The 12209-nt window shown below is 33.9% G+C and overlaps 1 protein-coding gene across 3 annotated transcripts; it reads right to left on the bottom strand.

The window, feature by feature from the left end:
• Positions 1-5300: 5300 nt before the first annotated feature.
• Positions 5301-9379, bottom strand: LOC122305253 (protein ASYMMETRIC LEAVES 2-like). 3 transcript variants are annotated; one of them, XM_043117634.1, is made up of 3 exons: positions 8688-9379; positions 6504-7208; positions 5301-5597 (listed from the first exon to the last, which is right to left on the bottom strand). In XM_043117634.1, the coding sequence occupies exon 2, from the start codon at positions 7191-7193 to the stop codon at positions 6561-6563; it is 633 nt and encodes a 210-aa protein (XP_042973568.1). In that variant the 5' UTR covers positions 7194-7208; positions 8688-9379; the 3' UTR covers positions 5301-5597; positions 6504-6560. The 3 variants fall into 3 exon arrangements, with proteins under 3 accessions (XP_042973568.1, XP_042973569.1, XP_042973571.1); XM_043117635.1 differs by lacking the exon at positions 8688-9379 and adding an exon at positions 8122-8681; XM_043117637.1 differs by lacking the exon at positions 8688-9379 and adding an exon at positions 7773-8114.
• Positions 9380-12209: the final 2830 nt, after the last annotated feature.

Genomic DNA, 12209 nt, shown 5'->3' with positions numbered 1-12209 from the left:
AGCTAGCTATTTTTCACTTAAATGAATGAGATCTGTTTCATAACTGATTATAATGTTCATCAAACTTTCATCTATCATTTCCTACAGCTTGTAAATCTGCGCATGCATTTTTCAGATCAACTATCACAGTGCATAGTACTCTTTATTACCTTTTGATAACCTGATACACAGCTAGCCTTTAAGACCTGACGTTACATCTACTATATATCTTCATTTTTCACCACAGAACCTGTACATGTTAAACCAGTCAAACTTAGAATTTTACACGACTTGCCACCACAATAAACACCACGTACACCGACCGTCATTGCATAGGGAAATAGCCTTTGTAAAGCAAGCTTTGTGGACTTTCGACCAGAGGTGATCGAGCTGTATGTGTTGTTGGTAGTAAAAAGGGTGTTGATTTGATTTATTAGAAGGAAAAGGTGGGAAATTGGGCCGGGGGGGAAAAGGGGGAGAGGGGGACAAAAAGCACGTAAATAAAGAAGACAGTAAGGTGGAGAAAGAGATGTAACAGGTGTTGCTCTGAAATGTTCTCTTTTTCTTTATTTTTTTGGGATAACGATAGACTTACACTATTTTATCACCATTTTATTATTTATAATATATTTATTTTTTTATTTTCTTTTAAATTTTTTAATATATTTAATTGTTAAAATAAAATTTAAAAAATATATAATTTTATTAATAATTATTTTCTTAATTATTAAATAAAAATATAATAAAATAATAAAATAATGATATGGTTATCATTATTTATTTTTTTTATTCTCTGACCTGCTCTCTCACTCTTTTTCTCTCTCTGTTATTTGTCTCTGTATACTTAAAAAGAGAAGAGGAAAAAAAAAAAAGGACTATTGAAAAGTGTGTAATGCCAAACTCGTAAAATGGGGAATAGAAAGAAGGAAGAATAGTCAAGGGCCCTGCGCAGATTGTAGAGAGTGAGGATAAGTCAAGTCATACATTCATATTCATACCAATGGGCGTAGAGAGAGAGAGAGAGAGAGAGAGAGAGAGAGGAGAGGAGAGAGAGGATAGCGTGATCAGGTGTTGGCACTGTCCAATAAATGCGGATGCTGCATTGAGTAGTAAATATTTTTTTGTATCTGGGTTGTGAGGGGATGGGTATGGTACTACTACGTCTCAGAGGGACAACCAGAACTAAATGCTAAAACCCTTTAATTTGCTTTTTAAGCTTGGCTCCGTAAGGCGTGCTTGTGTCGGTATATCCCGCTACCTTTAAAACCGTTCCTTTCACCTCATGTCACCCATTCAAACAAACCCAAAAAGAAATAAAAATAAAAAATAGGGTTACATTAAAATATATATATATATATATTGAATCTCATGTGCGTGTGAATATAATATAGACAAAGTCTCTGAATAAAATGAATTCAACTTAGGGTTTACTCAATATGATGTATTTCTTCATTCAAAATTATCAACTAGTACAAGAAGGTCCCGCCAAAGAAATCAGTACAAGAAGCTGTAACCAACATTAGATATGGGGAGGGGCTTGGATCCCATTTCAATTCTAAGGTGTAAACTATTTTTCCCTTCTTGAAGGTACATTGAATTAATGTCTCAACAGAGATGGGAAGTATATATTCATGAACTGATGATGTACCTAGCTAGGGTAGCTGTGGCATTTAAACTGATGTGTGTGAATATAGCTGTCTCTCATGAATAAAATGAATTCCAATTTCTTGATGAATGAAATACTCGTGCTCATGTTCTTCATCGTATTGAATCATTGATCTCACTCTAGTTTCGTGTAAGTAAGGAGAGGTCCGAAGCCTCTACGTATACGTACGTCATTAACGTTTCATGCACTGACCATTGATCTTGTTCGATGTGTGCATATATATATTCTTCAACAGTACATTTGTGCACTGATGATAATTGAGACAATGTTTGGCTGCAGAGAATGCCTTTTCCCCAGATAAATTGCTTGTGCATTCAGAGTCGTGCATGAATGAATCATATATAAAATGAAAGTAGCTAGAACTTCAATGCAAGTAAAAGATGCTCAAATCACGTGTAAATTGTGTATGAATATATATATATATATATATATATATATATATATATATAAATGAGAATACCAAATACTAGATATTAGAGCAATTAGGTGGTTCCTGCAGCATGGGTTTATAAAAATGAAAAACTATACGGCACGGGCTTCTTGGACGATTGGTTGGTTGGTTAGGCTATTTCTAAAGGGACAAGGGAATAGAACGAAAGCAATGATTAACCATGGGAATTAATCAATTCATGAAAATGAAAAAGTCCATGTCTATATATATGGCTCCAAAAAAGAAATAAAAGACAGAGACCATGTCTCTATTATATATTGTTGTTGCAAATGATGTTCCACCCTTACCAATAAATACTGAATATTTGTTTGTCCTTTTGATTTTCTTTTTCCAATCTTATTAACTTTTCTTAATATATACATATACATATATATATATATATATATTTATATATTCTTTGGGGTTGGAAAAAAACTTATACACACAAATGAACTTTTTCAGAAAAGTGCTGAAATATTTGACCATGAACAGAATTTGACATGTTTGATAGAGTCGGTCATATTAGCCTTATATATAAGATACGTCAATGGTAAGCGCCTATGTATATATATATATATACATATACATATAACATGGCCATGATATATAGCACGATATCCTGATGGTCATATACCTCATGATATTAGCTAGCATTCTCATGCTCACATGCATGTCTGCATGTAGGCATGCATGCGAGACAAAAAAGTCAGGCATACATGCATGCGTCAGCTCTAGTAGTACTAGGGCCTGGTTGTTGATGAATATGAGAGAGAGAGATGGGAGACACTACTGTCAAGTGCATTTAAAGGCAAAGTCATCATTGCACAAGTACGTCATCATTGTCATGCAATTGCAATTACGTTTATGTATTATTCTGACTACGTTTATTGTTTGAAAATTGTTTTGAATCAGATAGAATATTGGTGATTGATATTTAAGAATATTTCTGATTTCATGTTGATCGATCATTAATTATTACCAACTTAAAAGCATTTTCCGTCCGTCCATCCCTCCCTCCCTCCCATCTTTTCTGTACTGTTTCTTCGCCACCTTGGATTTGGAGTTTCTTATAGCATTACAGTGAGAGCATTAAATGGCCTTGACATCTCCTCTGCAACGGCCTTTCATACTTCTGGCACACTGAGATGGCATGGAAGGATTGCCAAAGTTAATTTCCCACCCACCTTTCGCCCATGCAGTCTCTTGTCCTTATTCGTTTTCTGTTTTGTTTCGATCGGGAAATACATGCCTTACGCTTATAATTAGTACAGCTCGAAACAAGTGATCAGCACAAGCATTTAATATCTATCAATGGCAATATATGCAGTGTGAATCATTCCTTTTGCTGCATCTGTCCAATCACCCAGACAATATCATGCACTATACGGCTTCGATCGTATTAATTAAGAAAACATATTTTCAACTTTAACAAATCATAGACCCGAAATGCATCAAATTTATAAGCATGCAACTTGCATGGTCTACCTATGGCTACGGGCCATGCGATTAGATATCCATGCATGTTTATTTTTCTTTCCACTTTGCTCAAGAATTGGTTGCAATATTAATGTTGCAAGATGAAAATATTGCAATAATTTATAAAGAATTAATATAACATGTGTATATATATAATATAGAATAATACTACGTATTGTCACGAAATGTAGAAATGCCACATAATTATTTAAAAATAAAATAAAATTTACGATTTAAAAAATTAATTTTTTTTATATAGATCCATATTAATTATTTTTTTCAAAGAGACTATGCGACACTAATACAACCGTAATTACAAATATCATTTTTCACATATATATATATATATATATGTATATATGTACACATCATTTTCTTGTGCGAGTGAATTTTCTTTCCTACATATCGAGACAATATCATATCATTTGGCAATAAACCTTATAGAGTCCATAATATTTTTAAATGCCAATTTTATAGAAGATCGATGGGCGTGGGACATGTGAATTATAAGAAAAAGTTTTATATAATATTTTTATTAAGAGTAGATCAGCCAGCACTGCAATAAAGGTACCATTTGAATGGTTAGTTGGCATGAAATAAAAGTTAAAAGTTAAATAAAATATTATTAGAATATTATTTTTTTAATATTATTATTATTTTATGATTTGATAAAAAATATTAAATTATTTATTATATTTTACATAAAAATTTAAATAATTTATTATATTTTTATTAATACCTCTTGTATTCAAACTGGACCAAAATCTCTAATATTAATTGTTCTTTCCCATTAATTCCTAAGCAAACACTGCTTTCTTTATTGGAATAATATCAAAATATTGCTTAATTTATAACTTTAACAATGCTATATATATATATATATATTCTTTTTTCAAATATTGAATATTGGAACAAATTAATCTCATTCAGCTTGATGGTTAATTTATTGAACCATATTATTGTACGTTGCATATTTCAAGCTCATTTGAATCATTGTTTTCGCAGATGAAACATGAATAATATCACTAGTACTAGCTAGCTAGCTAGTAGTAGTAGTACTGGTACAAGAAGCTAGATCAGCAATCTTATCCTCAGTAAGTACTTCCACTTTTAGCGCTGCGTCACCCTTTTAATTTGTTCATCATGTCCTTTGCGCTAATTAATATCAGTACTACCTGCTTAATTAATCGTGACATGAGCAAGGTGCATGCGTGCGTAAGTGGCACCAATCCAGTTTTAGATTTCCTTAATTAAACTCCTGATCTGACCATCTAATTAGGGTTCCTTTCATATTTTAATAATTAGTTACCAATATTGAGATAGGAAAAGTCATCATTTTCGAGGCAGTACTTTTAGATTAGGGTTAGATAATAAACTAACTGCGGATCATAATTTCATAACGAGTTAGTTTCTTTATTTATAAATAATTATTTTATATTTACAAAGTGAATCATATTAATAAAATATATAAAAATTATATAAAAATAACTGTATATAAAATTTTTAAATTTAAATATTTTTTCTGTTCTTAGTCTTATTATATTCAAAACTAAATTTTGTTTTCCTAATTGGAAAGGGCAAGACTATATATATATATATCATATATATATATATGCGTGCACATATATATATGCCAGGTTCATCATTTAGCTCTTACATTTCGTGCTTCAACTTGTGGCTAATATAGCTGTCGGTTTATTGTACATGAAGTGTGCAGGATCAGAAAAGTTCAAAGGAGTCGAAACAAAAGAGACTAAGTACGTATCTGCCATGGCACTTTTTAAGAGGCAAACCCCTCGGACTCTTTGGTATTACAGTGCAAAATGGAAAGAGCTAGTACATTTTTGGCTAGTTATAACACGATTATCAGAAAATAGTTGAAAGTACGAACTAAATTAAGTGACATCCAAACTAGCTTAGATATGCCAAAATTATCTATAGAAGTGTATCAATAATTCAGATTAAAAAAAAAAAACCCAACTCTCTCTCTCTCTCCTAAATCTTCTTTCAAAGTTGAATCCTAGCTTCGAGGTCCAAACCCTGCATCTGAAACCAAAAGAAAAACAATTAATTAATATTAACGATAGATCAATATATTTTCGAGTTAATAATATATTCCCGAGTTAATTAATTCTTAATGAATGCACAAAAGGGATGTATACCGAGGTTCAATTGTATGAGACACTGAAATGGCAGTGAGTATATATATATTGTCACACAACCGTGCGTATTGTAGGCTGTATCATCATAAAGAAAAAAGACTGCAGAGTCTAGAGTCAGGACGCTGAACCACACAGTCTCAACTGATCAGGACAATAAACTAGTCATGCGCGCGCGGATACATTATTTCAGAGCCATTTCCTCTATCTGTACATGATATTATACAGCTAGCTAGCTAGCTAATTGTTTTCTAGGTGTTTGGTCAACACCTCAACAGTAATGGAAATTGTGTCTGCATATTTTAATTCTTTTTTTAATTTTAAGAGAGAGCTCAGTCGATGATCCCACATTGTTGTATTATATATGAAATCATCAGAAGATCGAGCTCTCTAATATATAAATAATTCGTGTTAATTATTTACATTGTTTCAAGCTTAATTTGTATCAATTATATAAATATATTTTAACTACATAAAAGATAGCATAATTTCAGGACCCTAATCCCAACATTAAACTAAAAGTAACCCACCCTTCTTTTCTGCCTTGCAATCTACATAAAAAGGGCCGGTCAGAATATCAAAAATTTAGTCATAACTCATGATAAAACTCCCACGCTAGCACCGAAATAGTTATTATCACAGGATAATTACCATAATAATTAATAACAGTAGATATAAGTACTATTATCATTTGTAGTACTTTTGTTATTACCACAATAACATGAAGGATAACATTAATAATTAAAACAATACCGATTCATGTCATGGTTATCGTAAGAGTTTGGAAATGTACCTATTATGGGTTTGGGCAAGTGTTTTTTTTTTTTTAATCCATGGAAGTAAAGGAACTCTAAGAGGGATCAATGGTGCGTCGGTCGTCCCCAGTAGCAGCCCTAGGTTGCTGAAACTGACTCAGTTGTCCTATGCTTGCTGAGACGTTCATGGCTAAAAGGCTTGCATCATAGTTGTTTCCCGAATCAAAGCTCCTTATCATCTGTTGCTGATCCCTCGGAAAGAACTGGTGATGGTAGTGATGGTGGTCGCGGCCGGCACCGATCAGATTAATCCCCAAGTTCTGCTGGTGGTTGTGATTCGTGGCGGCGGCGGCAGCGGCGGCTATTAGGCCGTGGCTTGTGATGCCCAAGTTTTGGTATTTGGAGAGTTCAGATTTGGCGCAACTGAGGTCCATCTGGAGTTGCCGCAGTTGGTGTTGGAGGAGAGAGATGACTCCCACGCAGCCGTAGACAGGGTCCCGGAGACGCATGTCAGCCTCATAGGCGAGAGAATTCACGGCGTCCTCGCGCTGGTGTGGGTGCAACTCGTTCAGAAGCTTGGTCACGTTGCTTGCACCAAACACCTTGTGCACGTTTGCGAATTTCTGGGGCTGGTCGGGGGGAAAATACGGCGCAAAAACGCACTCTGGCTGGCATTTACGCCGCAGAAACTTGCACGCTGCACATGGAGAATTCGATGATGATGCCATACTCCGCTTTCTCCTCTGCAAATCAAACAGGATCCAACATCAAATGCGACAATAGTATAATAAAGAAAGGTAGTTAGAAATTCAGGAAAACTAAAAAAGTGATCTTTATATATGAAAGAATTTTTGTTGTATAATTATTTCATGATAAACAGAAACCATAAAGCATCGAAGCAAGTGAAACATGTCGAGGATTTGAATATTGGCGACGAAGAAATAAGATAAAAAACAAAAAATGAATAGATCAGAAATTAAAGTAGAAGAATTTCACCAAACAATTTTGTTTAACGAAAAACGATGAAAAGAATCCTAGAAGTTTGCTGAAAATACTGGACAGGCTACGACATGATGGCAGTACTGCGACTGTAATTGTAGTGTCTAAAAGGGTAAGCATCACCATCCAAAGTTAAAATCTGCAAGATGATCTTATACCAAGTAAATATTAGAAAAAATTAACATTTTCCCTAAAAATATAATACAAAAGGGATTCAAGCATAAGGTGACGGCCGGTCTTATAAATGGGAAATAACTTCCCTGAATAAAAATACAGTTACTCAATAAAAATAGGTATGAGATATATACTCTTGCAGGATCTGCAGTAATGATACTGATTTTCTTTCCTGATTTGTTTTCAGAAGGAATCAAAATGAAATGTTCTCGGGTTTTCGGCTAGAGTTTAAGAGATCTGGCTGTAAAAGGTGAAGGTGGTACGTATATACATGGTCAAATTGCATAAATCAAGCAACTACACAAAGGAACCCATGAATAAGATACTACACATATCAGGCTATATTTCCATTTCTCACCAACCAGAAACCCTAAACCAGCGGTGGAGATACAAGGCTGTACTTCAGATTGAAAACGGGCTAGAGAGAGAGAGAGTGAGAGGGAGAAAAAAGGAGAGAGAGGGGGGGGGGGGGGGTCTGAGTACCTTTGTAATATTGTAGTGTTTGGAGAGGGATCAGCAGAAAGCACTGGGAGAAGGAAGAAAGGTGGATATATTTTGTGTAAACGTATGGAGGGATTGAGGGATTGGATCTCGTGAAGAAGCAAGCTTATGTATATTTCACTTTTTCCTATGAAAAGTTGGGAAGCAAATCTTTCTTGAATTTCATAGAACTATGCATATTTTACTCCATTCTTCCTAGCTTAAAAGATATGAGACTTTTAAGAGTGGTTTTGATGGGAGAGCTTGGAATGAACCAAAGCACAGTACTACACATGATATCATACACGATTCTATTTGTATATGTAGTAAAAGAAGCAAATGGTTATAAAAAAATATAAAAAAAAATATAATGAAAGGGAGAGATGGGAAGAGAATAAAGAGTTGTCTGATTCTGATTGAGGTGAGATCTTGGAATCATGGAAGTCTCCTTCTCCACCTCCTCTAATTCTTATTCTCTTTGGTCTTGGAGTACTACAATATATAATAACATTAAAAAATAAAAATAAAAATAAAAATAAAGAACAAAAAGAGAGGAAGAGTAGTCCTACTTCTGGCCTCGATTTCTTCGGTCAAATCTTTTTCTTTCTTCAAACTACTGATATGCTATTATTGATATGGATGATGATAGATGTGGGATGGATCATAATCTGCTAAAGCCCTGGGAGCTTCTCGCAGTCGGCTCCTCTTTTTTTCCCATCCCTGATTCGGTCTTTCTTGGCTGTACGTCCTTTGAACAGACTAAAACATCTCTTTCCTCTTTCTATTTCCTTGATACCCTCCTTTTTTTTCCCCTTTCGTGAGGGAGCTTTTCCTTGGTAGTTGAGAGTCGAGACCCTGGCCTCCTTTTAAGCCGATTGAAGTAACAATATTAATACTAGATATCTAAGCTTTTTGTTCATGCAAAATCTGTCTTCTTTTTGGCGCTCTTATCGCTTCTACATTTCCGTTTGAGAAAAAAAAATGGCAGGGATCACGCATATAAAGATGATGATGACCACAAGGCAGCAGCTATAGCCCTGAGAGAGAGAGAGAGAAAAATAAGAGAGAGAATGTCGTTCCTTGAGCAGATAGTGGTGGGTAAGAGAGGTAATATGTATCGGCGAGGCGGGGGAAAGTCCCCCAGAAGCAGAGGCTAAGGAGACGCGGAGAAAGCAAACACAGCGTGAGTTAGACTCGGAGAGAGAGAAGGGGAAGAGTGGCTGCCAGCTAGCTTTGTGGTTGTTTTTATAATTATCACCGCCCTTTATATATTTTTGAGACACAGATACACACTATTATCTCATGATCATCAGGGATATTTGTAATTCGAAGTAGCTATGCTTGTGTTTTGTAGTTGACATGACTCATCTTGACAGTACTAATTAACAAGTCTAGCTATGGGCGTAGCATCTTTCTTTCTTGAGTGTTTTTAGGCTTTCAGGTTGTGCTTTCTGTCGCCTACTGTCTGCCCTACTCTCTGTATTACAATCAATTTCCTTTTTCTTGCATTGAAAAAGGAAAAACCCTAATTATCTTGCCTTCAATCCCCCTGGAGCAAATTAATTTTAATTTGTGTCTACCCTTTTTGACCCGATTTTTAGGGTTTCATCAACTTTCAAAGGGTAAGTTGGATATTTCGAGGCGCTGAAGCCCAAGCAACAAAGCAAGACATTCTCGTGGTCATGTTTAAGTGTATGTCTCAAATTTATGCACAGCCTTATAAGTTACCGTACACAAATGGATAGGGATCATGCTTTAATTTGTAAATTCAAGAAAAGATCGTTCCTTTTTGTATTGGCAGAATGTCTTGCTTTGAAAGAATGTCTCGAAAATGTTCGGGAGTGGTCATTTCTTTTTTTTTTTTATGTATTTTTAATCATCATCAACATTTTTAAAAAAATAAAAAAAATTACAACACCCTTAAAAAATAATTTTTTAATTATTAAATAAAAAAATTGTCGATAAATATATCATTTTTCTTATTAACAATTAAACTCATGATTCTTCCAAAAAGAAAGAAAAAGAAGTCATGATTCTAATTTATCGCTACCTAGGTATACTCGAATGGAGATCTAGTACTACTTACGTACCAAGTGAATATGGATAGAATAATTAATTAATATTTATCCAATTTATTATAATTATTTTTATAGTCAACTAATTAATGTACGATATTAGTATCATTTCAATTTTCTCTTTTGTTTTGTTTTTTAAAAGAAGAAGAACGTACGATATTATTTTCAATTGAGTAATATTACATTTAGTTATTTTTACGTATTTTTAATATATTTTATTAATATAATTGATTAGATTAATTTTTTTAAATACATAACAAATCATATTATTAAAATACATAAAAGAATATATAAAAGTGAATATATAAAATTTTTATTTTCAATTTATTAACTATATCAACAAAATAATTTCTCTTTTTTTTCTATTATAAATATTCTAAAGAAATATTGCAATATGTGAAATAATTAATTCGATCGTTTAATAATTATCCTAATATATTTTGTTCCATTATCGTAGATATATCGTAAATAATAATTAACGGAATAAATTAATCCGCTGGAGATTGCAATGTTTAGATCTGTACGTAGCTGTCAAATCAAAGTTAATGATTTCAAGGAGGATTCGACTCGAGAAAGGAAGGCCTTTCCATGATGACCGTCCGTCTCAGTTATACAGATCTAGAATATTAATGGAAATAGTAAGAATTTCCAATTCAAGAAACGTTTAATTAAAGTACCCGATTTATACATTAAAAGAAGTAGTCAAAATATTGCAGCTTAATTAAATTATCTCATGAGTATACCGAGTCCCACATTTTTGGCTTTATCGTCATAGCCAAACATTACCCTATCATGATGAAAATTACAGATAAAAGATTTTGATTTAAAAACCTTAACAATCCCAGAATATATAATTACTCCGATCAGAGATTTGTAACCGTGCTAAGGTAAAACCAAGCTTGGATTAATGGGTACTCAAAAGAATTATGCGGAAGAGTACTATCCCCATTCCAAAGTTCCAATCACATGCCCACATTTGAATATTCCTATAGAACTCGTAATGCAAAGTGCCAAACTGTGGGCATGTCAATAGTACTGTTTGCGAGGATTGTTTACATTTTTTTTTTTTTTATATTAATTATGATGATGATTGCCGATTGATTAATCATCAATCTTTCTCTCACTCCTTTGCAATTTTATTTCAAGAAAGGCAGGCAAAGTCGTTTTGATGAAGCTAGCTAGCTACTCTCTGCCGGATCTGGATCTTCTCGGAACAACACCGTGATGACTGGAATTAGTGCAATCTCGCTTTATCTCCTACACATGAATAGGCATCTATTATTTCCGAGAATATAATTAACGGTAATGATGACATTGATCGATCGGTTCTTTTGTGGGGTAGATGGAAAAACTTGTGTATATATTGCGCGCCATGACATGCATGCATCTGGTAATTGCCAGTCGGAATTCAACGATCTGTCAAACTGCATTTAAGTGAATTTAAGAATTCTGGGCTACTGTAACATGCATATATGGCTGATGGCTCCACCACAAATTAATCGTCTTCAACATTACAAAATTGATTAAAATGACATTTGTACGTAATTAGAAGCTCAACCCTTGATCTATTCGGATTATATATGGAAACCAATACTATATAGCAAATGAAAGAAATAATTTTTTTTTTTTTGGTTGAAATGAAAGAAATAATATGAAATCGGTTAAGAGGAATATTTATATGTAGTTTAATTAAAACTTCCTGGTTGCATATAATAAATTAGATAAGTAATAATGTAAAATCAACATGCCCCGTGTGTTTCATAGCCATATCCAATGAAGTGGTCTTGGGCATCAATATCCTTCCAATGCCAGAGCTTTGATCTGCAGCCTTATTATTGAAACCTCGAGATTTTCGCTTTGATTCTCTTCCTTCAGCCCCTGATTTTCTGGCATTCATTACCTTATCTACCATCCTACTTCACAGGACATTTCCTGTTATTGTAGTTCTTCCTCTTTGAACAGTCACATTATTATTCCCTTGGCTACTCATGTCTTGCTGGGATTCCAGTACCTTCC

The sequence above is a fragment of the Carya illinoinensis genome, chromosome 3 (genome assembly GCF_018687715.1).
Source record: "Carya illinoinensis cultivar Pawnee chromosome 3, C.illinoinensisPawnee_v1, whole genome shotgun sequence".
Taxonomy (NCBI): Eukaryota; Viridiplantae; Streptophyta; class Magnoliopsida; order Fagales; family Juglandaceae; genus Carya; species Carya illinoinensis.
Note: the sequence above shows the minus strand (reverse complement) of the source record. Positions and strands in the feature narration are given on the sequence as shown.